Genomic DNA, 27,698 nt, shown 5'->3' on the forward strand with positions numbered 1-27,698 from the left:
GGATACTGGCAAGTCCCCTTGGCACCATCTGATCGACCTAAAACAGCATTTGTAACACCTGATGGATTGTACGAATTCATCGTAATGCCTTTCGGCTTGTGCAACGCCCCAGCCACTTTTGAGAGAATGATGGATAATATTTTACGCGGCCTCAAATGGAACACATGTTTATGCTACCTGGATGACGTAGTTGTCTTTTCTGCTGATTTCCGAACCCATCTCAGCCGTCTCGAGCAAGTTCTCAAATGCCTCACTGACGCGGGACTTCAACTTAACTTAAAAAAATGGCGTTTCGGCGCCTGAAAGCTCACTATTCTTGGCCATGTTGTATCACGAGACGGCGTCCTTCCGGATCCAGCCAAGCTCCGCGCTGTCACCGACTTTCCGCAACCAAAGAAGTTAAAAGAGCTTCAAAGTTTCCTTGGTTTATGCTCATACTTCCGACGTTTCATTCGAAATTTCGCTTCCATAAGTGCACCCCTGACAGCCCTTCTTAGTGGCGACAAAGAACTTTCCGCTTGGTCACCCGCCTGTGATGACGCCTTCACGAAATTACGCCACCTGCTAACCTCGCCACCTATCCTCCGCCACTTCGATCCTGCAGCGCCCACAGAGGTCCACACCGATGCCAGCGGCGTCGGACTTGGCGCCGTACTCGCACAACGAAAAGCGGGCTTTCATGAATATGTCGTTGCCTACGCGAGCCGAACTCTGACAAAGGCCGAGGCTAATTACTCTGTTACAGAGAAAGAGTGTTTAGCCATTATTTGGGCCCTTGGAAAATTCCGTCCTTATTTGTATGGCCATGCTTTCGATGTCGTCACTGACCATCACGCCCTTTGTTGGCTGTCTACCCTTAAAGACCCATCTGGCCGACTTGCTCGCTGGGCCCTTAAGCTACAGGAGTACGACATCCGCGTTCTCTACCGTTCCGGCCGCAAACACACGGACGCTGACGCCCTTTCTCGCTCACCGGTCTCCGCTGACTGCGCTTGCCTATCCGCCCTTGAGCCCACAGTTCCATCTCATGCACTGCGCAACATGCCGTCGGAGCAGCGCAAGGATCCCTGGATCAGTGCTCTCATCAGCATCCTTTCTCATCCATCCACCTCTTCACCATCTCGCGCTCTTCGCCGCCAGGCTACCCACTTCTGCATTCGCGACGGCCTTCTTTATCGTCGTAATTACCTCTCTGACGGTCGCAAGTGGCTTCTCGTGATACCCCGCCATCTCCGTGACCTTATCTGCGACGCTTTCCACACAGACCCTCAGTGCGCACATGCCGGCCTCTTCAAGACCTATGCTCGGCTACGCATCCGATTTTATTGGCGCGGCATGTATAACTACGTCAGAAAGTTCATTCGCTCCTGTGCTCAGTGCCAACGCCGAAAATTACCTCCCGGACAAGTCTACCCATCACAACCCCTTCCCTGCCCTCGTCGGCCCTTTGATCGTGTTGGTATAGACATCTACGGACCGCTACCCTCCACTCCAGCAGGCAACCGCTGGATTATTGTTGCAGTGGATCACTTGACCCGCTATGCTGAAACAGCTGCTCTGCCGACTGCCACCGCCCGCGACGTTGCATCGTTTCTGTTACGACATTTCGTTCTTCGCCACGGTGCCCCTCGCGAACTTCTGAGCGATAGAGGCCGCGCCTTTCTTTCCGAGGCTTTGAAGGCACTCCTCGACGAATGCCGAATCGTTCACCGCACCAGTACAGCGTACCATCCGCAAACTAACGGCATGACCGAGCGCTTCAACCGTACTCTTGGCGATATGCTCTCCATGTACGTCGCCTCTGATCATTCAAATTGGGACCAAGTTCTCCCTTTCGTGACGTATGCGTACAATACTGCGACCCAAGCAACTACTGGTTTTTCCCCTTACTTTCTCCTATACGGACGAGAACCTTCTACTACTCTCGATACCATTCTGTCATATACACCTGACGCCTCCGAAAGTACTCCGCTATCTGAAGCTGCTCGCCATGCCGAGGAATGCCGCCAGCTTGCCCGCTCTTTTTCCACCGAGGACCAGTGGCAGCAGCAATCCCGTCAACCTGCCGGCCGTTCTGCACCAACTTTTTTGCCTGGCTCTCTCGTATGGCTTCGGGTACCCGCTACTACACCCGGCCTCTCCTCAAAACTTGTCGCAAAGTACCTAGGACCCTACCGCGTTATCGAGCAAACGTCCTCCGTCAATTACATCGTAGAGCCCCTCACGCCATCGACGGACCTACGCTATCGTGGCCGCGAACTTGTCCAAGTCTCTCGCATTAAGCCGTACTACGACCCAATAGTAGTCTCTTCGCCTTAAGCCGCCAGGATGGCGCCTTTTTCTGCGGAGGGCGATTGTAACGAAGAAGAGTAGCCGCCTGCGCCACAGCACCATCGCCACCGACATGAGCTCGTGGTTGCTGTCTTTCGCCGGACGCTTGTGACAGCTACCCGTTCGCGCCCGTTGCTAATAAATCTGTTAGCAGGTCAATTAGGTTATCATTATCCTAATTTAATAATTATTATCCGAATTTAATTATAATTATTATCCTAATTATTATTATCCTAACAATTATCCTAATTTAATAATTAGGATGTAAAAATCACTTTTTTCCAGATGAAAATTAGGGGGTATGTATAAGCAACATACAGTGATCAATTTATTTAGAAGAATTGCCCGAATTGACACTCCCTCAAGGGGCGTCTGAAGGGCGACGTGGTGACAAGCTACGGACCTGTCTACAACTATTGCTACACCGCCAGACGAGGTATTCGCCTCGTTGCGGTCTTTACGGTAGATGGCGTACTGACAAAGAAAGTTTGTTTGTGTGCATTTAAGATGTGTCTCCTGAACACACAGCACCTTTGGGTTATATTTGTGTAAGAGTTCTTTAATGTCATCGAGGTTGTGGATAAGACCTCTAACGTTCCAGTGTATTATTTGTGTAGCCATAATGTTCGTGTTTTTATGCTGTGTACCAAGAGGAGTCGAGTCAGAGGAATGACTTAGGAGCCTTTTGAGGCCCCGTGATTATGGTACGGGTTTTGTCTTTTTTGGAGCGGTCGCGAGACTCGCGCCGCTCCCGAGGGGCTAGATGCGCCTTCTGGCTCGGGGTTGTGTCCATTGACTCTTGGGAGCCGCTGGACTTCCGCTCACATGAGCGGGGTGTTTTCACCTTAGGCCTTGCCTCGAAAAGCAGGGCCTTGGAGGCCACCAACCTAGAGGTCGATGGGCCCTCCTTCGGGGACGGCACAGCAGCGCTAGCTGCAGACGCCAGGGGGGCTGGTGGCAAGGCCGCAACCACGCTCGTTGTGGGCTGGGCCGGAGCCGGAGTCTGCTGCGACGTTGCCCCCTTGCGCGCCGCACCAGCATACCCTGAGGTATGGAAAAAGGAAACACGTTTCCGCGCTTCTTGAAATGAGATGTTTTCTTTGAGTTTCATTGTTATGTCTTTTTCTTTTTCCATGTGGGGCAGGTTCGAGAGTATGCTGCGTGTCCACCGTCACAGTTGGGACAGTGGGGTGTGCCATTACAGTTGTTGGATTCGTGTTCGTGTTCGCCACACTTTGCACAGGTCAGTCGGCCACGGCAGCTTTGCGAACCATGGCCATATCTCTGACACTTGAAGCATCTTCGGGGGTTTGGGATGTAAGGCCGGACTCGAAGTTTGGTATATCCTGTTTCTAAGGTTTCTGGTAGAACGCTGGATGCAAAGGTGAAGATGAGATGTTTAGTTGGGATATCTTGGTTGTCTCGCTTGATCTTTATTCTTTGCACCTGAATCACATTGTGTTCTTTCCAGCCCTCCAGGAGCTCTTCCTCGCTTAGGATCAACAGATCTTCATCAGAGATGACTCCTTTAGACGTGTTCAGTGCTCGGTGGGGGGTATCAGTGATTTTCACATTACGGAACGCTGAGAGACTGGAGAGTTTGCCATGCTGTAGAGTGTCGCGGACCTCAAGAAGAAGGTCGCCACTGCTCAGTTTCGTCACTTTGTAGCCAGCACCTAGTGTTTCGGTAAAGCATTTAGCTACGATGAAAGGTGAGATAGTTCTGACTGTCTTTTCAAGATCTTGACTGTGTATTACATGGTAGCAGGGGAAAGTTTCTTTGCGCTGGCTGAATAGTTGAAGAGTTTCTTCGGTGCGCCCTCTTTTTCAAAGAGGACGATCGGAAAGGGGGGGGGGGGATGACGTGTTAACCATGCAGAATTCATTTATTTCGGTAGCTACTCCAGCCGCCCACCACCGAGCCCAACAAGGGGACGCCACGAGTCCGGGAGGAAACGCAGACGCCAGCTGTACGTAGCCACTATAACCTAATATAACATACCCAAGGTTGGATATATACACCAGGTTAACCCTTGCCGCCTAGAAATTCGGAAGTGAGAAGAAGTGATAAGAAGAAAGGAAAGAAGAGATAGCGAGAGGGAAAGCAAAAGATTGAACAGAGGGACAGGAAAAGGCGACTGCCGATTTCCTCCAGGTGGGTCAGTCTGGAGGTGCCGTCCATGTGAAGCAGAGGCCAAAGAGGTGTGTTGCCTCCGCCGGGGGGCCTTAAAGGTCCAGACACCCAGCATCGGCTCAACCTCCAGGATCCCCCTTTCCCCAGACACGGCTAAACCGCGCTCGGCTACACGTGGGAGGGTCCAACCCTCGTGTGCTCGGGTACGTGGTGTCGCAACACACCAAACGCCTGCTTACGCAGACGCCCCTGCGGGGTTCTCCAAATGTCATTAAACGTCTCATCACAAGCGCTCTGTCAGGCATTCATGCATGGTAGACAAAGAATTGTCCCAAACGAATTCATTTCTTGTAACTTTCCGTTATCATCTTAGCCTCTCCTATTTTCCCGGATGTTTTCTTTTTGGTTTGTTTCGTAGACCATCCTGTACTTCCGCTCAACACGTCTTTTCGGTGATCACCCACCCATATCACGTCAACTGGGTCTTCGGCAGCAGGTGTTGCTGTGTGGTCCTTAGGCTATCAAGACGTTTTCAGAAGTTATTTGCAACAGCAGCATGCATATATTAAGTATTTTCAGTATTTTATCTAAAGCCTTTCAATGAATTTAAGACAAGCAAAATATGCACTGGGCGTAACACCAGTTGGTAATTTTTATGTCCTTTGTATTTTGGCACACAGTACTTTTCACCTTCAAAAGAAAGCGAAATCTCCCTCTATGCCGGTTGTCGGGAAAGGTGGTAACCCCAGCGAACAATATTTTTATGGCGATGGCAATATCTTGAGAAGCCTTGACTTTCTGTAGGGTTAGTAAGACATATTTAGGATTGCATTGAGAAACAGCATGGTCAAGTTGAAACACACATGCTAACTCCAAGAAAAACAGTAATAGAAATAGGTGCACGTGGTTATAGGCATTGAAATCCTGCTCAGGCGGAGGCAGAAATGCCGTGCGCGCCATAAACCACGTTCAGAAAAGACCGTTCTTAACAAATTAAGCAAGGACTCGCGGTCACACTTGTTTTAGTCTTCCTATTTTTGTTGCTTCAATAATCAGCCTCGTCATTTCAATCCGTTGTCTTGACACGACAAAGCATTTTGAAAGCAACGACTCATAGCCAAACGTGGTACAATCTTATGGTATCTTCGACTGGTCGCCTGTATGCCCCGAAGCAGAGTCGGGAAGATCGGTCGTTTCCCGAGCTCAAAGGTAGGGGACACGCGCGCAAGCCGAACGTGCGACTCGCTCTCGGAGGAGGAAATTGCTGACGCGAAGCCACGTGACTACTGCCAACGTCCGATGTTTCGCCTATCGAAAGCTCCCAGCGCTGCCGGAAAAACCGGCGGACGTGCCGGCGGGACGAACGTTCGTCGAGGCGCCAGTATGCAGTGGCCTAGGTTGCCAAGGCTACGGTGGGCCGTCGCCAACAGCAGCGACGCGGCGCTGGGATGACGTTGCAATCTCGATGACTGCTCCGACGACAGGGCTCGGAGCGCCTCAGAGCGCTCCAAGATAGAGGAGAGCAATCGAGAAGAACCAGCCGAACGCAGGGCGCGCACCGTCTTTCAACCAGCCGATCACAACGCCGCACGCGAAAGCGCTCCAGAGCGCTCAGAAACGACCAGCCGAAGATGGCATTAAACTTACACGGGTTACGTCTCTCAACTAACACGTGATTGCTGGTTGGCTCTGCATACTCGCACATGTGGCGCCGAGCCGTTGTTTAAAAACATGCCTATTTCTTTATTTTATTTATTAAGTACTGCTAGCCTGAATTCCAGGCCCTAAGCAGGAGTGGGTTACACTTTGGTACAAATGTACCTGAACAACAAAAAGAGCACATACAAACAAATGGAACTGGAGAAAAGTGACTGGTGTGTCAAGTACGGCACTGAATTATATAATTTCAAATGGTAAAATGTTATATATATATATATATATATATATATATATATGAACACGCATCATATCGCAATAGTAGATATATGAATACACACATCAAGACATATTAGACAACTGCGTTGCTCAACAATTGACAATGTGAAGGAAACAAGCGAAAAAAAAAGTATCTGGTTCGATGCGTTATACATGTCAATGCGATGCACAATATAAAAAAATATAACTGTAAAAACATCAAAATAAAGAATTCGTGTCGAATTTTTTATTAGAATAAATTCTTAGAACAATTCTTAAAATAAAGAAATATTCGTGTCGAGAGACAGAGACGAAATCACTGGGCTGGCTATTGAAGCAGCAAAATAGGCAGCCTAAATCATAAGTGCTTGAGCATGCGTCCGCCTCCTTCGTAAAGAACTGCCTTTTCCGTAAGTCAATTAGTGCTGGCATGACCTTGTTGCATGCCCATGAGCATGCTTTCATCATTATCAGTCTGGTTTCGCCCACTGCAGGGCAAAGGCCTCTCCCATACTTCTCCAACAACCCCGGCCATGTACTAATTGTGGCCATGTCGTCCCTGCAAACTTCTTAATCTCGTCCGCCCACCTAACTTTCTGCCGCCCCCTGCTACGCTTCCCTTCCCTTGGAATCCAGTCCGTAACCCTTAATGAACATCGGGTATCTTCCCTCCTCATTGCATGTCCTGCCCATGCCCCCCCACATTTCTTTTTCTTGATTTCAACTAGGATGTCATTAACTCGTGTTTGTTCCCTCACCCAATCTGCTCTTTTCTTATTCCTTAATTTTACGCCCATCATTCTTCTTGCCATAGCTGGTTGCGTCGTCCTCAGTTTGAGTAGAACCCTTTTCGTAAGCCTCCAGGTTTCTGGCCCGTAGGTGAGTACCGGTAAGACACCGCTATTATACACTTTTCTCTTGAGGGATAATGGCAACCTACTGTTCATGATCTGAGAATACCTGCCAAACGCACCCCAGCCCATTCCTATTCTTCTGATTATCTCCGTCTCATGATCCGGATCCGCCGTCACTACCTGCCCTAAGTAGATGTATTCCTTTACCACTTCCAGTGCCTCGCTACCTATTGTAAATTGCTGTTCTCTTCCGAGACTGTTAAACATTACTTTAGTCTTCTGCAGATTAATCTTTAGACCCACTCTTCCGCTTTGCCTCTCCAGGTCAGTGAGCATGCATTGCAATTGGCCCCCTGAGTTACTAAGCAAGGCAATATCATCAGCGAATCGCAAGTTACTAAGGTATTCTCCATTAACTTTTATCCGCAATTCTTCCCAAACCTGGTCTCTGAATACTTCCTGTAAACACGCTGTGAATAGCATTGGAGAGATCGTATCTCCCTGCCTGACGCCTTTCTCTATTGGGATTTTGTTGCTTTCTTTATGGAGGACTACGGTGGCTGTGGAGCCGCTATAGATATCTTTTAGTAGTTTTACCTGTGGCTCGTCTACACCCTGGTTCCGTAATGCCTCCATGACTGCTGAGGTTTCGACAGAATTAAACGCTTTCTCGTAATCAATGAAAGCTATATATAAGGGTTGGTTATATTCCGCACATTTCTCTATCACCTGATTGATAGCGTGAATATGGTCTATTGTTGAGTAGCCTTTACGGAATCCTGCCTGGTCCTGTGCTTGACAGAAGTGTAAGGTGTTCCTGATTTTATTTGCGATTACCTTAGTAAATAGTTTGTAGGCAACTGACAGTAAGCTGATCAGTTATAATTTTTCAAGTCTTTGGCGTCCTCTTTATTATGGATTAGGATTATGTTAGCGTTCTTCCAAGATTCTGGTACGCTCGAGGTCATGAGGCATTGCGTATACAGGGTGGCCAGTTTCTCTAGAACAATCTGTCCACCATCCTTCAACAAATCTGCTTTTACCTGATCCTCCCCAGCGGCCTTCCCCCTTTGCATGTCTCCCGAGCCTTTCTTTACTTCTTCCGGCGATACCTGTGGGATTTCGAATTCCTCTGGACTATTTTCTCTCCATTATCGTCGTGGGTGCCACTCGTACTCTATAAATCTCTATGGAACTCCTCAGCCACTTGAAGTATCTCATCCATATTAGTAATGATAGTGCCGGCTTTGTCTCTTAACGCATATATCTGATTCTTGCCAATGCCTAGTTTCTTCTTCACTGCTTTTAGGTTTCCTCCGTTCCATAGAGCATGTTCAATACTATCCATGGTACACTTCCTTATGTCAGGTGTCTTACGCTTCTTGATTAACTTCGAAAGTTCTGCCAGTTCTATTCTAGCTGTAGGGTTAGAGGCTTTCATACATTGGCGTTTCTTGATCAGATCTTTCGTCTCCTGCGATAGTTTACTGGTATCTTGCCTAATGCAGTTACCACCGACTTCCATTGCACACTCCTTCATGAGCACACACCTTGCTGAGCACGTCCACATCTTGTATGATGCCAGGGTTAGCGCAGAGTATGAAATCTATTTCATTTCTAGTCTCGCCGTTCGGGCTCCTCCACGTCCACTTTCGGCTATCCCGCTTGCGGAAGAAGGTATTCATTATCCACATATTATTCTGTTCCGCAAACTCCACTAATAACTCTCCGCTGCCATTCCTGGAGCCTATGCCAAATTCCCCCACTGCCTTGTCTCAAGCCTGCTTCTTGCCTACCTTGGCATTAAAGTCGCCCATTAGTATAGTGTATTTTGTTTTCACTCTACCCATTGCCGATTCCACGTCTTCATATAAGCTTTCGACTTCCTGGTCATCATGACTGGATGTAGGGGTGTAGACCTGTACAACCTTCATTTTTTACTTCTCATTAAGTTTCACAACAAGACCTGCCACCCTCTCGTTAATGCTATAGAATTCCTGTATGTTACCAGCGATATTCTTATTAATCAGGAATCCGACTCCTAGTTCTCTTCTATCCGCTAAGCCCCGGTAGCACAGGACGTGCCCGCTATTTAGCACTGTATATGCTTCTTTCGGCCTCCTAACTTCACTGAGCCCTATTATATCCCATTTACTGCCCTCTAATTCCTCCAATAGCACTGCTAGACTCGCCTCACTCGATAACGTTCTAGCGTTAAACGTTTCCAGGTTCATATTCCAATGGCGGCCTGTCCGGAGCCAGGTATTCTTAGCACCCTCTGCTGCGCCGCAGGTCTGACCGCCGCCGTGGTCAGTTGCTTCGCAGCTGCTAGGGACTGAGGGCCGGGGTTTGATTGTTGTGTTCATATAGGAGGTTGTGGACAAGTACTGCACCAGGGTGGCCAATCCTGCTCTGGTGAAGGAGTGCGTTACCGGTTCCGGTCACCGGGATCAGGCCACACTCCAGGCCTGTTTATGCAATTTTATCAACACGCGGATTTTTTTTTTAAAATCCGGTGGAAAATAGCCGGCACCGGGATTCGAACCACGGACCTCTTTTACGCGAGGCGGCTGTTCTACCTCTACGCCACCGCTGTCCACCTGAGCATGATTTGAATGCATATAAATATGTGTATCTGTTCCTAGTGTTGATGGCAAAGTCATGTCGCAGGTGGTTTATTCCTGCTGGCGGAAAACGCTCCCCGCAGACCGTTGTCCCATTGGGCCACAGATATCTGAGATACGTTGAGGCGACATTTAGCTCCGTACATTACGACGTCCAATGGACATTTCCATCAATCCGAATGACATACCACGATTGTCAACAGAGGGTCCCGCGCAAGATTGAAAACAAATGAAGGCGTCTGATTGGACGTCCTGCAGACGCCGCTCTCGGACGTTGGGATATTAAAATCTGTACTTTTTTCTGTTTGCAACATCGAGGCGACGTCCATCAGATGCAGTACTTGAATATGTGATTTTCATGGAATATCCATGGCTCGTTATTTGGCTGTTATGCCTATGACAGTTTTAGGCGGTGGCTTTTGAATATGTTCTTTACTGTGCACGCACTGAACGCTAAGCGTCACATCTACATCACAGGTATATGCAATATAGAGCACGTGATGTCTTCCACGCAGAGCGAGCACATGACCGAGCACGCAGGCGCACAACCACGGGGAAGCATCCTAGGCAGTTCGCTCTTGGATACTTTCCGCCTGGCACAGGAGGAATATTCAACTAATAATGTTTTAGGGTCAATGTCATCAAAAATATACATGAAGGACGGTGTACTTATGAGCGGCGGACGTTAGAGCTTTGTGTTATAATTTCAAGTGATCCAAAACTCTTTCTAGAAATATAAAGAACCAAACCCCTCGGTTGCCGACTATTAATAAGTGAGGGCCAAAAAGATGCACTGGTGCGATCTTTTGGGACGTCCCTAGTAGAATAACCTAAAATTTTATGTAATTTTATAGAGAGCGCCGTCTGAGAAGCAAACACACATCCTCTTAAGAAGCCGTCTCATGTTCGGAGAAAATGTTCCGTATGCTGATTCCACATGCTAAGCATATCCGTAATGACGCGTTTTCGGGAGTTTGCCGAATAGGATGTCGCGGCGGGTTCTTGTGAACGTCTTCATTTGGATATGGGACTTGTGAAACATTTAGCACGTCGGTGGAACTTACAAGTTGAATATGCAACTGTCGCTGCATAGTAAGCAGTTATTGAGGCATAAGTGGTGGTACATATATTATAACAACATTGAATTGTTTTAGTGAGACTGAAGAAAGTATACCTTCCTGCATTGTCCGCTGTCGGATATCCTAGTAATGATATCCGTATCATATTCAAGGAACAAAATTTATCGCCGCTCTTAAAGGGCCCCTCACAAGGTCTGGCATTTTGAGCTGACAAGGGGCGTGTACACAATGCGCTCTAACGATCGTGCCTGCTAAGTATGACGTCGCTACGCGCGGCAGAAAGAGCTGGCATCTTCGAACCGCCTCGCGGGCGCCGCGCCCGAGGGATGACCGTGCGTGTCTTTGCTGTCGCTCTCAGTGGCTCGTGACTTGGAGAATCAATTAGGGTAGCATCTGTGTTGTGTGTAGTCTGTTGAATCCATAGACGAATTAAGGTTTAGAGAAAGCACACAAACCGAATGTCTGCGTGTATTTGTTTTACTTCGCACCGCAGCAAGAGCGATGTACTTCGGTTTCGTCTGCTTGTTCCCACGTCGTGCATTCGCGCGCGCAGACACGGAAACTATGCAAATTTCTCCCGTGTTGCAGCGCGCGATCATGCTCTGTGATCCGCTTGAGTCTGCTTCAGTGTTCGCGTAGCACTGACTCATACCGACAGTCAGGTGTTCTCGTGCACAGCGCGCACAATCGAGCGCTGCGCGCTACGAGGCAAATGCAGCAGGTCGCGCGCGACGCCGTCAGCGGAAGTGCGCCGCAAAAAAGCGAGGGGAAAGGACGTGAAGGCGGAGCCCGCGACGCTCGCGTCACGCGATCCTCGGTGTGGGAAGGGATTTCGCTTGCGGAGGCTAGGCGGGGCGAGTGGAGCGTTTCTCTTGGCCCTCGCCTCCCGAAATCATGGGTTCCCGGCAATTAATTATTTATATCTGGGCTATTAATGAACCAATTCGAATAATTATTCCGGCTGAACGTTCCTTGGAGGGCGTGTAACAACTTCCAGCGTATAACAAAAATTTTTTACGGGGCATGGTGAGGGGCTCTTTAACGAACCAAAATGCGACATCTCCTCTTCGTCCACAGAACTCCTGTATCGGACTCGGATGCGCGTACTTTATCCACACATCCATCGGATATCCGCTAATATCGCGCTACAGGACGAACACCCTTCACATCTTGGTTCGGATTCACCGCCTCCAACTTGGCCACATATTGAGCAGAGACCAGGCTGTACAATACAAAGCGGCCACAAGATGGCGCGGATTGCGAAAACGCTCATCAAGCAGCACGTGGAAAGGCTGAGCCAAGTGACGCAAATCAACCACCTGTCGCCGTTGTACACAGTCACTCCTAAATGCATACAAGGCTAAGCTGCATTCACAGAGAAAAGCAGCTTGCTAGTCAACATAAGGATTTAATATGTTTGCTCGCGGGACACTTGAGCAAAATATACACCGCACACGAATGAAGCATTAGCTTCAAAACATTACTACGGGGATAAACTGATTAATTGTAAGATACACCCTATTTAAGAACACCCACTCCACTTTCTTATCCCAAAACTCTCTTGGTAATTTCAACTGTAACCTGGCAAATAGATGCAAAGTGGCGTCCCTTACCATCTGCATGTAGACCAAGCTAGCGTGCAATTCCAAGTTGACTTGTTCCTGCAGCCCGATTCGGCATCGGTCGTGGAGGAAGTACCTGTTTTGGTTGACCTGCTCGTTCAGGTTGTTTCCTGCAATAAAAGCTTGATGCGCCGACTGACCGCGGGGACGGCGGCTCTTACCTGCCCATGCAGCGCTGGCCAGCGCGATCAGCAGCGCGAGCCGGAGCATCGTGACTGTGCGGCGACAAGTGGTCCCTCGCCGAGCCTCGTGGAGTGGCGGCCGATAAAGGCGAAGGTGACACCACTTCTTATCGCGTGGCGCCAACGGAACAAACCCTCGAGAATACGTACTTTAAGATCATTGACACGTGACCTAAAACGCGTCCATCTAGGCTCGCCGGCTTGCAGGGAAACGCCAGCCGGATCGACCAAGTGACACATCGGCGACTTGATGTATTTACGTATACTGGTATCTAGGTATCATGGCACAAATCATGGTCGGTAGAATACAAATTCGGCAGAGACACTCAAGGCTGTTTACGCGGAGGAATGCGAACGCTTTATAGTCCTTTCGGTGAAATGTTTTTTTTAACTGCGCCTCGGTAAGCAAAAATAAAGACGTACCAAGAGTTTCAACTCGCTCGCTTGCCCGCGGAGAATTGATAATTGTAATTATGGAAATTCAAATTAATTTTATACACTCGTTTTACGCACTCACCTCCAAACCAATTGGCCGCACCGTACACACGTGCAGTCATCCAGATGGCTGTGACGTGCGCAGTGACGCACGCATTCAGTCCGTCGCAGCCGTGTCGTCGGGGAAGCACGCTCGTCTTCGAGGGTTCGATTCCCACCAAGACCGAAATTTACCTAAACTGTTTTTCGAAGGCATTTGTTTAATTTGTTTACAGGAACCCTCCTGCGAAATCTGACGTCTATCTGGGTGTCTTTAGAAGTATTTTTACTCTTTGCCAGCGGCCATTTTGGTACAATCGTTCGGTCACGCCGCCGCCTACAGCGCCGTAATGCTTTCGCATTCGAAATACATATCGGAAATTGCGCGCTCAACTTGGAGCGTGCCAACGAGGTACGTAGTTCCCGGTAAGCGCTGAAAGTTTTTATTTCTTCTCATTTTCTTTTTTTCCACATAACATTTAGGTATTGTTCAAGTTCGCCGAATACGTATCGTATATCTAGCCGCGCTCGTGGACGCATGCGTACGGGTGACCCTGAAACTGCGATGTTGGAATCATTGAGCAATACTGCGCCGTCCACCTGTGCACGTGCGACTCTGGAACTACGAAGCCGGAACCGTTTGGAAATCGCTCTGTATTGAGTTGCCCATCGCGATCAGCTCAAGGCATCTGTCGCGGACAAATCAAGCCAATTTTTTGGCACGTAAGATTCACGAAGTAGGCAGCAGAAACTCCCGAAACGCGCCGCCGAGGCGTGCCAACTGAGATGCATGCGCTCATGACTTTTTTAGGCTTGTAGCGCAGCTCAAAAAGACTAAACAAGGAAGGAGGTAGGGGTAATCAAAGGGGACTGAAAACAGAGACAGCGCTAACTTCCAACTAACGGTTTATTTCGTGACACAAAAGGCTACTTATACACTCGGCAAACCATGTGACATCAAGAGATTACAAACAAACCAAGCAACAAAATCGATAGTAACCACATGAAAACATATTCAGACAACCTGTGGCTGCAGTCGGAGATACACCAATTCATTGCTTGATAATGATAATGAAGGTGAACTTACACATGCATGGCCGAGACCTATGATAGCCTTTGTTCCGATGATTTCTCTTGTGAGCTGATTACGACTACGACCTAGAATGAGGCGTGCCTCTAAGACAGGTTCGCAACCACATGTTTTGCAGTGCTGAGCAAGGAACCCCCCAGCTGTAACACATTTCTTGCCATTGTAACCATGTTCGCGCAGCCTGTCATTCAGACATCGGCCAGTTTGACCAACGTAAGGTTTTCCACACTTGAGTCGAAAACAATAAGCAATACAATATGCGCAATTAACGAACTTTGTGATTCTTATCACAGCTAGGAGGAGCCTCTTTATTCATATTAGGGAGGTTCCAAATCCATACAAACTTGTTAGGGGCAGAAAACACTACACGAATATTCGCTCGCTTGGCGATTTTCTTAAGATTATGAAGACGATGTGAATATAAGGAATGTTGGTTGTCCTACCCCGAGTAGTTGCAGGATTATCTTCATGCTGGTTGTCTTTTCTAAACTCAAATAGAATCCGTTCTGCTACTGACACTTGTAGGGGCACGAGATAACCAGCCTGCGACAGCCGTTCACATCATCATCATCAGCAGCAGCAGCCAGGTTAAGCCCACTGCAGGGCAAAGGCCTCTCCCATACTTCTCCAACTACCCCGGTCATGTACTAATTGTGGCCATGTCGCCCTGCAAACTGATTATTCTCATCCGTACACCCAACTTTCGACGGACCCTGCTACGCTGCCCTTCCCTTAGAATCCAGTCCGTAACCCTTAATGACCATCGGTTATCTTCCCTCCTCATTACACGTCCTGCCCATGCCCATTTCTTTTTCTTGATTTTAACTAAAATATCATTAACTGGCGTTTATCCCTAATCCAATCTGCTCTTTTCTTATCCCTGAACGTTACACTCATCATCCTTCTTTCCATAGCTCGTTGCGTCATCCTCCATTTAAGTAGAAGCGTTTTCGTAAGCCTCCAGGTTTCTGCCTCATACGTGAGTACTGGTAAGATACAGCTGTTATACACTTTTCTCTTGAGGGATAATGGTAACCAGCTGTTCATGACCTGAGAATACCTGCCAAACGCACCCCAGCCCATTCTTATTCTTCTGATTATTTCAATCTAATGATCCGGATCTGCTGTCACTACCTGTCCTAACTAGATGTGTTCCTTTACCATTTCCAGTGCCCCGCTACCTATTGTAAACTGCTGTTCTCTTCCGAGACTGTTAAACATTAGTTTTCTGCAGATTAAGTTTAGACCCACCCTTCTGCTTTGCCTCACCAGGTCAGTGAGCATGCATTGCAGTTGGTCCCTTGAGTTACTAAGCAAGGCAAGATCATCAGAGAATCGCAAGTTACTAAGGTATTCTGCATTAACTCTTATCCCCAATTCTTCCAAATCGAGGTCTCTGAATACCTCCTGTAAACACGCTGTGACTAGCATTGGAGAGATCGTATCTCCCTGTCTGACGCCCTTCTTTATTGGGATTTTGTTGCTTTCTTTATGGAGGACTACGGTGGCTGTGGAGCCGCTATAGATATCTTTCAGTATTTTTACGTACGTGGAGAACTGAGCCGTTCGCACATTGAGGCAAAGCTAGACGAAACAGTATAGTGGCACGACTTTTTCAAACCATTATTTAGGCAAAGGTTGGCAATGCCTCTGTTGACCAACTCAGTATGAGCAGAATGAAACGGAAGAAGTGGCTTGTTAGCACGCGATTCATACTACCAGCACGTGTGAATATCAGAACAAGCTAAGCGCAGATCCAAAAACCGGATCGTGTAATCCTGTGGGAGCTCGTAAGTAACGTCAAAGGGCGCAAGGCATTGTTTGACTTTTGGCACTACCATGGCAACCTCAGTCTCAAGGCCAGCCAAAGAATACTGAATAGAAAACAAAAAATTGCCCAAATAACCAAATATTCTAAAAACATTAGTCTGATTAAGGTTCACTGACATGGCGAAGTCTAGGCGAGCTAAAAATCAATCATTGAGGATCGGGGCAAGGCACGACATGATGCATACTCCGTTTTTCTGCAAATAGATGGTGCCATTGAATGTGATGAAGGTTGATGACAAATAAAAGCTTAAAAAAAAAAACAAGTGATTGCTTGACAGCCCAGCATTGTTCTGACAACCGGTGACACCAAATTCATCAGCAGGCTATTGTGAGGAATAGAATAGTACAGGTCTTTCTCATCGACGGAGAAGACTTGAAAGCGTCGATCGGTGACATACTATAAAATGCGACACCGGCCGCGGCTCGCAGGTTCGGACCAGCGGATGCGGCAGCGAAACTTTTGTTTGCCCTAATTTTATACACACATACACCGCTAGTATACTGGTGGCTAAATTGTAACGTGATGCATCTCTTTCGTTACATACTATGAAATGCGACCCGGGGCGCGGATCGCAGGATCGAAACAGCGGATGCGGCAGCGTAACTTTTGTTTGCCCTAATTTTATACACACATACACCGCTAGTATACTGGTGGCTAAATTGTAACGTGATGCATCTCTTTCGTTACAAACTATGAAATGCGACCCGGGGCGCGGATCGCAGGATCGAAACAGCGGATGCGGCAGCGTAACTTTTGTTTGCCCTAATTTTATACACACATACACAGCTAGTATACTGGTGGCTAAATTGTAACGTGATGCATCTCTTTCGTTACATACTATGAAATGCGACCCGGGGCGCGGATCGCAGGATCGAAACAGCGGATGCGGCAGCGTAACTTTTGTTTGCCCTAATTTTATACACACATACACCGCTAGTATACTGGTGGCTAAATTGTAACGTGATGCATCTCTTTCGTTACATACTATGAAATGCGACCCGGGGCGCGGGTCGCAGGATCGAAACAGCGGATGCGGCAGCGTAACTTTTGTTTGCCCTAATTTTATACACACATACACCGCTAGTATACTGGTGGCTAAATTGTAACGTGATGCATCTCTTTCGTTACATACTAAGAAATGCGACCCGGGGCGCGGATCGCAGGATCGAAACAGCGGATGCGGCAGCGCAACTTTTGTTTGCCCTAATTTTATACACACATACACCGCTAGTATACTGGTGGCTAAATTGTAACGTGATGCATCTCTTTCGTTACATACTATGAAATGCGACCCGGGGCGCGGATCGCAGGATCGAAACAGCGGATGCGGCAGCGTAACTTTTGTTTGCCCTAATTTTATACACACATACACCGCTAGTATACTGGTGGCTAAATTGTAACGTGATGCATCTCTTTCGTTACATACTAAGAAATGCGACCCGGGGCGCGGATCGCAGGATCGAAACAGCGGATGCGGCAGCGCAACTTTTGTTTGCCCTAATTTTATACACACATACACCGCTAGTATACTGGTGGCTAAATTGTAACGTGATGCATCTCTTTCGTTACATACTATGAAATGCGACCCGGGGCGCGGATCGCAGGATCGAAACAGCGGATGCGGCAGCGTAACTTTTGTTTGCCCTAATTTTATACACACATACACCGCTAGTATACTGGTGGCTAAATTGTAACGTGATGCATCTCTTTCGTTACATACAATGAAATGCGACACCGGGCGCGGCTCGCAGGTTCGAAACAAAGGATGCGGCAGCATAACTTTTGTTTGCCCTAATTTTATACACACATACACCGCTAGTATACTGGTGGCTAAATTGTAACGTGATGCATCTCTTTCGTTACATACTATGAAATGCGACCCGGGGCGCGGATCGCAGGATCGAAACAGCGGATGCGGCAGCGCAACTTTTGTTTGCCCTAATTTTATACACACATACACCGCTAGTATACTGGTGGCTAAATTGTAACGTGATGCATCTCTTTCGTTACATACTATGAAATGCGACCCGGGGCGCGGATCGCAGGATCGAAACAGCGGATGCGGCAGCGAAACTTTTGTTTGCCCTAATTTTATACACACATACACCGCTAGTATACTGGTGGCTAAATTGTAACGTGATGCATCTCTTTCGTTACATACTATGAAATGCGACCCGGGGCGCGGATCGCAGGATCGAAACAGCGGATGCGGCAGCGTAACTTTTGTTTGCCCTAATTTTATACACACATACACCGCTGGTACATTCGTCGCTAAACTGTAACGTTATGCATCTCTTTCGTTACATACTATGAAATGCGACACCGGGCCCTGCTCGCAGGTTCGAACCAGCGGATGCGACAGCGTAACTTTTGTTTGCCCTAATTTTATACACACATACACCGCTAGTATACTGGTGGCTAAATTGTAACGTGATGCATCTCTTTCGTTACATACTATGAAATGCGACCCGGGGCGCGGATCGCAGGATCGAAACAGCGGATGCGGCAGCGTAACTTTTGTTTGCCCTAATTTTATACACACATACACCGCTGGTACATTCGTCGCTAAACTGTAACGTTATGCATCTCTTTCGTTACATACTATGAAATGCGACACCGGGCCCTGCTCGCAGGTTCGAACCAGCGGATGCGACAGCGTAACTTTTGTTTGCCCTAATTTTATACACACATACACCGCTGGTACATTCGTCGCTAATCTGTAACGTTATGCATCTCTTTCGTTACATACTATGAAATGCGACACCGGGCCCTGCTCGCAGGTTCGAACCAGCGGATGCGACAGCGAAACTTTTGTTTGCCCTAATTTTATACACACATACACCGCTAGTATACTGGTGGCTAAATTGTAACGTGATGCATCTCTTTCGTTACATACTATGAAATGCGACCCGGGGCGCGGATCGCAGGATCGAAACAGCGGATGCGGCAGCGTAACTTTTGTTTGCCCTAATTTTATACACACATACACCGCTGGTACATTCGTCGCTAAACTGTAACGTTATGCATCTCTTTCGTTACATACTATGAAATGCGACACCGGGCCCTGCTCGCAGGTTCGAACCAGCGGATGCGACAGCGTAACTTTTGTTTGCCCTAATTTTATACACACATACACCGCTGGTACATTCGTCGCTAATCTGTAACGTTATGCATCTCTTTCGTTACATACTATGAAATGCGACACCGGGCCCTGCTCGCAGGTTCGAACCAGCGGATGCGACAGCGTAACTTTTGTTTGCCCTAATTTTATACACACATACACCGCTGGTACATTCGTCGCTAATCTGTAACGTTATGCATCTCTTTCGTTACATACTATGAAATGCGACACCGGGCGCGGCTCGCAGGTTCGAAACAAAGGATGCGGCAACGTAACTTTTGTTTGCCCTAATTTTATATACACATAAACCGCTGGTATAGTGGTGGCTAAACTGTAACCTTATGCATCTCTTTCGTTACATACTATAAAATGCGACACTGGGCGCGGCTCGCAGGTTCGAACCAGCGGATACGGCAGCGTAACTTTTGTTTGCCCTAATTTTATACACACATACACCGCTGGTATAGTGGTGGCTAAACTGTAACGTTATGCATCTCTTTCGTTACATACTATGAAATGCGACACCGGGCGCGGCTCGCAGGTTCGAAACAAAGGATGCGGCAACGTAACTTTTGTTTGCCCTAATTTTATATACACATACACCGCTGGTATAGTGGTGGCTAAACTGTAACGTTATGCATCTCTTTCGTTACATACAATGAAATGCGACACCGGGCCCTGCTCGCAGGTTCGAACCAGCGGATGCGACATCGTAACTTTTGTTTGCCCTAATTTTATACACACATACACCGCTGGTACATTCGTCGCTAATCTGTAACGTTATGCATCTCTTTCGTTACATACTATGAAATGCGACACCGGGCCCTGCTCGCAGGTTCGAAACAAAGGATGCGGCAGCATAACTTTTGTTTGCCCTAATTTTATATACACATACACCGCTGGTATAGTGGTGGCTAAACTGTAACCTGATTCATCTCGTTCGTTACATACTATAAAATGCGACACTGGGCGCGGCTCGCAGGTTCGAACCAGCGGATACGGCAGCGTAACTTTTGTTTGCCCTAATTTTATACACACATACACCGCTGGTACATTCGTCGCTAATCTGTAACGTTATGCATCTCTTTCGTTACATACTATGAAATGCGACACCGGGCCCTGCTCGCAGGTTCGAAACAAAGGATGCGGCAGCATAACTTTTGTTTGCCCTAATTTTATATACACATACACCGCTGGTATAGTGGTGGCTAAACTGTAACGTTATGCATCTCTTTCGTTACATACAATGAAATGCGACACCGGGCGCGGCTCGCAGGTTCGAACCAGCGGATGCGGCAGCGTAACTTTTGTTTGCCCTAATTTTATACACACATACACCGCTGGTACATTCGTCGCTAATCTGTAACGTTATGCATCTCTTTCGTTACCTACTATGAAATGCGACACCAGGCGCGGCTCGCAGGTTCGAAACAAAGGATGCGGCAGCGTAACTTTTGTTTGCCCTAATTTTATATACACATAAACCGCTGGTATAGCCGTGGCTAAACTGTAACGTTATGCATCTCTTTCGTTACATACAATGAAATGCGACACCGGGCGCGGCTCGCAGGTTCGAACCAGCGGATGCGGCAGCGTAACTTTTGTTTGCCCTAATTTTATGCACACATACACCGCTGGTATAGCCGTGGCTAAACTGTAACGTTATGCATCTCTTTCGTTACCTACTATGAAATGCGACACCAGGCGCGGCTCGCAGGTTCGAAACAAAGGATGCGGCAGCGTAACTTTTGTTTGCCCTAATTTTATATACACATAAACCGCTGGTATAGCCGTGGCTAAACTGTAACGTTATGCATCTCTTTCGTTACATACTATAAAATGCGACACTGGGCGCGGCTCGCAGGTTCGAACCAGCGGATACGGCAGCGTAACTTTTGTTTGCCCTAATTTTATACACACATACACCGCTGGTACATTCGTCGCTAATCTGTAACGTTATGCATCTCTTTCGTTACCTACTATGAAATGCGACACCAGGCGCGGCTCGCAGGTTCGAAACAAAGGATGCGGCAGCGTAACTTTTGTTTGCCCTAATTTTATATACACATAAACCGCTGGTATAGCCGTGGCTAAACTGTAACGTTATGCATCTCTTTCGTTACATACTATAAAATGCGACACTGGGCGCGGCTCGCAGGTTCGAACCAGCGGATACGGCAGCGTAACTTTTGTTTGCCCTAATTTTATACACACATACACCGCTGGTACATTCGTCGCTAATCTGTAACGTTATGCATCTCTTTCGTTACCTACTATGAAATGCGACACTGGGCGCGGCTCGCAGGTTCGAACCAGCGGATACGGCAGCGTAACTTTTGTTTGCCCTAATTTTATACACACATACACCGCTGGTACATTCGTCGCTAATCTGTAACGTTATGCATCTCTTTCGTTACATACTATGAAATGCGACACCGGGCCCTGCTCGCAGGTTCGAAACAAAGGATGCGGCAGCATAACTTTTGTTTGCCCTAATTTTATATACACATAAACCGCTGGTATAGCCGTGGCTAAACTGTAACGTTATGCATCTCTTTCGTTACATACAATGAAATGCGACACCGGGCCCTGCTCGCAGGTTCGAACCAGCGGATGCGGCAGCGTAACTTTTGTTTGCCCTAATTTTATGCACACATACACCGCTGGTATAGCCGTGGCTAAACTGTAACCTGATTCATCTCGTTCGTTACATACTATAAAATGCGACACCGGGCGCGGATCGCAGGTTCGAACCAGCGGATGCGGCAGCGTAACTTTTGTTTGCCCTAATTTTATACACACATACACCGCTGCTACAGTGGTGGCTAATCTGTAACGTGATGCATCTCTGTCGTTACATACTATAAAATGCGACACTGGGCGCGGCTCGCAGGTTCGAACCAGCGGATACGGCAGCGTAACTTTTGTTTGCCCTAATTTTATACACACATACACCGCTGGTATAGTGGTGGCTAAACTGTAACGTTATGCATCTCTTTCGTTACATACAATGAAATGCGACACCGGGCGCGGCTCGCAGGTTCGAACCAGCGGATGCGGCAGCGTAACTTTTGTTTGCCCTAATTTTATGCACACATACACCGCTGGTATAGCCGTGGCTAATCTGTAACGTGATTCATCTCTTTCGTTACATACTATGAAATGCGACACCGGGCGCGGCTCGCAGGTTCGAACCAGCGGATGCGGCAGCGTAACTTTTGTTTGCCCTAATTTTATGCACACATACACCGCTGGTATAGCCGTGGCTAAACTGTAACCTGATTCATCTCGTTCGTTACATACTATGAAATGCGAAACCGGGTGCGGCTCGCAGGTTCGAACCAGCGGATGCGGCAGCGTAACTTTTGTTTGCCCTAATTTTATACACACATACACCGCTGCTACTGTGGTGGCTAATCTGTAACGTGATGCATCTCTGTCGTTACATACTATAAAATGCGACACTGGGCGCGGCTCGCAGGTTCGAACCAGCGGATACGGCAGCGTAACTTTTGTTTGCCCTAATTTTATACACACATACACCGCTGGTATAGTGGTGGCTAAACTGTAACCTGATTCATCTCGTTCGTTACATACTATGAAATGCGACACCGGGTGCGGCTCGCAGGTTCGAACCAGCGGATGCGGCAGCGTAACTTTTGTTTGCCCTAATTTTATACACACATACACCGCTGGCATAGTGGTGGCTAATCTGTAACGTGATTCATCTCTTTCGTTACATACTATGAAATGCGACACCGGGCGCGGCTCGCAGGTTCGAACCAGCGGATGCGGCAGCGTAACTTTTGTTTGCCCTAATTTTATGCACGCATACACCGCTGGTATAGCCGTGGCTAATCTGTAACGTGATTCATCTCTTTCGTTACATACTATGAAATGCGACACCGGGCGCGGCTCGCAGGTTCGAACCAGCGGATGCGGCAGCGTAACTTTTGTTTGCCCTAATTTTATGCACACATACACCGCTGGTATAGCCGTGGCTAATCTGTAACGTGATTCATCTCTTTCGTTACATACTATGAAATGCGACACCGGGCGCGGCTCGCAGGTTCGAACCAGCGGATGCGGCAGCGTAACTTTTGTTTGCCCTAATTTTATGCACACATACACCGCTGGTATAGCCGTGGCTAAACTGTAACCTGATTCATCTCGTTCGTTACATACAATGAAATGCGACACCGGGCGCGGCTCGCAGGTTCGAACCAGCGGATGCGGCAGCGTAACTTTTGTTTGCCCTAATTTTATACACACATACACCGCTGCTACAGTGGTGGCTAATCTGTAACGTGATGCATCTCTGTCGTTACATACTATAAAATGCGACACTGGGCGCGGCTCGCAGGTTCGAACCAGCGGATACGGCAGCGTAACTTTTGTTTGCCCTAATTTTATACACACATACACCGCTGGTATAGTGGTGGCTAAACTGTAACCTGATTCATCTCGTTCGTTACATACTATGAAATGCGACACCGGGTGCGGCTCGCAGGTTCGAACCAGCGGATGCGGCAGCGTAACTTTTGTTTGCCCTAATTTTATACACACATACACCGCTGGCATAGTGGTGGCTAATCTGTAACGTGATTCATCTCTTTCGTTACATACTATGAAATGCGACACCGGGCGCGGCTCGCAGGTTCGAACCAGCGGATGCGGCAGCGTAACTTTTGTTTGCCCTAATTTTATGCACACATACACCGCTGGTATAGCCGTGGCTAAACTGTAACCTGATTCATCTCGTTCGTTACATACTATGAAATGCGAAACCGGGTGCGGCTCGCAGGTTCGAACCAGCGGATGCGGCAGCGTAACTTTTGTTTGCCCTAATTTTATATACACATACACCGCTGCTACAGTGGTGGCTAATCTGTAACGTGATGCATCTCTGTCGTTACATACTATAAAATGCGACACTGGGCGCGGCTCGCAGGTTCGAACCAGCGGATACGGCAGCGTAACTTTTGTTTGCCCTAATTTTATACACACATACACCGCTGGTATAGTGGTGGCTAAACTGTAACGTTATGCATCTCTTTCGTTACATACAATGAAATGCGACACCGGGCGCGGCTCGCAGGTTCGAACCAGCGGATGCGGCAGCGTAACTTTTGTTTGCCCTAATTTTATGCACACATACACCGCTGGTATAGTGGTGGCTAAACTGTAACCTGATTCATCTCTTTCGTTACATACTATAAAATGCGACACCGGGCGCGGCTCGCAGGTTCGAACCAGCGGATGCGGCAGCGTAACTTTTGTTTGCCCTAATTTTATACACACATACACCGCTGGCATAGTGGTGGCTAATCTGTAACGTGATTCATCTCTTTCGTTACATACTATAAAATGCGACACCGGGCGCGGCTCGCAGGTTCGAACCAGCGGATGCGGCAGCGTAACTTTTGTTTGCCCTAATTTTATACACACATACACCGCTGGTATAGCCGTGGCTAAACTGTAACCTGATTCATCTCTTTCGTTATATACTATGAAATGCGACACCGGGCGCGGCTCGCAGGTTCGAACCAGCGGATGCGGCAGCGTAACTTTTGTTTGCCCTAATTTTATACACACATACACCGCTGGTACAGTCGTGGCTAAACTGTAACATTATGCATCTCTTTCGTTATATACTATGAAATGCGACACCGGGCGCGGCTCGCAGGTTCGAACCAGCTGATGCGGCAGCGTAACTTTTGTTTGCCCTAATTTTATACACACATACACCGCTGGTACAGTCGTGGCTAAACTGTAACGTTATGCATCTCTTTCGTTATATACTATGAAATGCGACACCGGGCGCGCCTCGCAGGTTCGAACCAGCGGATGCGGCAGCGTAACTTTTGTTTGCCCTAATTTTATACACACATACACCGCTGGTACAGTCGTGGCTAAACTGTAACGTTAGGCATCTCTTTCGTTATATACTATGAAATGCGACACCGGGCGCGCCTCGCAGGTTCGAACCAGCGGATGCGGCAGCGTAACTTTTGTTTGCCCTAATTTTATACACACATACACCGCTGGTACAGTCGTGGCTAAACTGTAACGTTAGGCATCTCTTTCGTTATATACTATGAAATGCGACACCGGGCGCGGCTCGCAGGTTCGAACCAGCGGATACGGCAGCGTAACTTTTGTTTGCCCTAATTTTATACACACATACACCGCTGGTATAGTGGTGGCTAAACTGTAACCTGATTCATCTCTTTCGTTACATACTATAAAATGCGACACCGGGCGCGGCTCGCAGGTTCGAACCAGCGGATGCGGCAGCGTAACTTTTGTTTGCCCTAATTTTATACACACATACACCGCTGGTATAGCCGTGGCTAAACTGTAACCTGATTCATCTCTTTCGTTATATACTATAAAATGCGACACCGGGCGCGGCTCGCAGGTTCGAACCAGCGGATGCGGCAGCGTAACTTTTGTTTGCCCTAATTTTATACACACATACACCGCTGGTATAGCCGTGGCTAAACTGTAACCTGATTCATCTCTTTCGTTATATACTATGAAATGCGACACCGGGCGCGGCTCGCAGGTTCGAACCAGCGGATGCGGCAGCGTAACTTTTGTTTGCCCTAATTTTATACACACATACACCGCTGGTACAGTCGTGGCTAAACTGTAACATTATGCATCTCTTTCGTTATATACTATGAAATGCGACACCGGGCGCGGCTCGCAGGTTCGAACCAGCTGATGCGGCAGCGTAACTTTTGTTTGCCCTAATTTTATACACACATACACCGCTGGTACAGTCGTGGCTAAACTGTAACGTTATGCATCTCTTTCGTTATATACTATGAAATGCGACACCGGGCGCGCCTCGCAGGTTCGAACCAGCGGATGCGGCAGCGTAACTTTTGTTTGCCCTAATTTTATACACACATACACCGCTGGTACAGTCGTGGCTAAACTGTAACGTTAGGCATCTCTTTCGTTATATACTATGAAATGCGACACCGGGCGCGGCTCGCAGGTTCGAACCAGCGGATGCGGCAGCGTAACTTTTGTTTGCCCTAATTTTATACACACATACACCGCTGGTACAGTCGTGGCTAAACTGTAACATTATGCATCTCTTTCGTTATATACTATGAAATGCGACACCGGGCGCGGCTCGCAGGTTCGAACCAGCTGATGCGGCAGCGTAACTTTTGTTTGCCCTAATTTTATACACACATACACCGCTGGTACAGTCGTGGCTAAACTGTAACGTTATGCATCTCTTTCGTTATATACTATGAAATGCGACACCGGGCGCGCCTCGCAGGTTCGAACCAGCGGATGCGGCAGCGTAACTTTTGTTTGCCCTAATTTTATACACACATACACCGCTGGTACAGTCGTGGCTAAACTGTAACGTTAGGCATCTCTTTCGTTATATACTATGAAATGCGACACCGGGCGCGCCTCGCAGGTTCGAACCAGCGGATGCGGCAGCGTAACTTTTGTTTGCCCTAATTTTATACACACATACACCGCTGGTACAGTCGTGGCTAAACTGTAACGTTAGGCATCTCTTTCGTTATATACTATGAAATGCGACACCGGGCGCGGCTCGCAGGTTCGAACCAGCGGATACGGCAGCGTAACTTTTGTTTGCCCTAATTTTATACACACATACACCGCTGGTATAGCCGTGGCTAAACTGTAACCTGATTCATCTCTTTCGTTACATACTATAAAATGCGACACCGGGCGCGGCTCGCAGGTTCGAACCAGCGGATGCGGCAGCGTAACTTTTGTTTGCCCTAATTTTATACACACATACACCGCTGGTATAGCCGTGGCTAAACTGTAACCTGATTCATCTCTTTCGTTATATACTATAAAATGCGACACCGGGCGCGGCTCGCAGGTTCGAACCAGCGGATGCGGCAGCGTAACTTTTGTTTGCCCTAATTTTATACACACATACACCGCTGGTACAGTCGTGGCTAAACTGTAACGTTAGGCATCTCTTTCGTTATATACTATGAAATGCGATACCGGGCGCGCCTCGCAGGTTCGAACCAGCGGATACGGCAGCGTAACTTTTGTTTGCCCTAATTTTATACACACATACACCGCTGGTATAGCCGTGGCTAAACTGTAACCTGATTCATCTCTTTCGTTACATACTATAAAATGCGACACCGGGCGCGGCTCGCAGGTTCGAACCAGCGGATGCGGCAGCGTAACTTTTGTTTGCCCTAATTTTATACACACATACACCGCTGGTATAGCCGTGGCTAAACTGTAACCTGATTCATCTCTTTCGTTATATACTATGAAATGCGACACCGGGCGCGCCTCGCAGGTTCGAACCAGCGGATGCGGCAGCGTAACTTTTGTTTGCCCTAATTTTATACACACATACACCGCTGGTACAGTCGTGGCTAAACTGTAACGTTAGGCATCTCTTTCGTC

At 47.8% G+C, this 27,698-nt stretch overlaps 1 protein-coding gene across 1 annotated transcript in view; it reads right to left on the reverse strand.

The window, feature by feature from the left end:
• Positions 1 to 12,828, reverse strand: part of LOC142566157 (soma ferritin-like) — a 131,326-nt gene extending 118,498 nt beyond the window's left edge. Inside the window, exons 1-2 of the mRNA XM_075676996.1 lie at positions 12,720 to 12,828; positions 12,550 to 12,668 (exon numbers count right to left, since the gene is read on the reverse strand). Coding sequence (XP_075533111.1) covers positions 12,550 to 12,668; positions 12,720 to 12,768 — 168 coding nt within the window. The 5' untranslated portion in view covers positions 12,769 to 12,828. The remainder of the gene's footprint in view (positions 1 to 12,549; positions 12,669 to 12,719) is intronic.
• Between the last annotated feature and the right edge of the window lie 14,870 nt (positions 12,829 to 27,698).

This window comes from Dermacentor variabilis, unplaced genomic scaffold, assembly GCF_050947875.1.
Source record: "Dermacentor variabilis isolate Ectoservices unplaced genomic scaffold, ASM5094787v1 scaffold_12, whole genome shotgun sequence".
Taxonomy (NCBI): Eukaryota; Metazoa; Arthropoda; class Arachnida; order Ixodida; family Ixodidae; genus Dermacentor; species Dermacentor variabilis.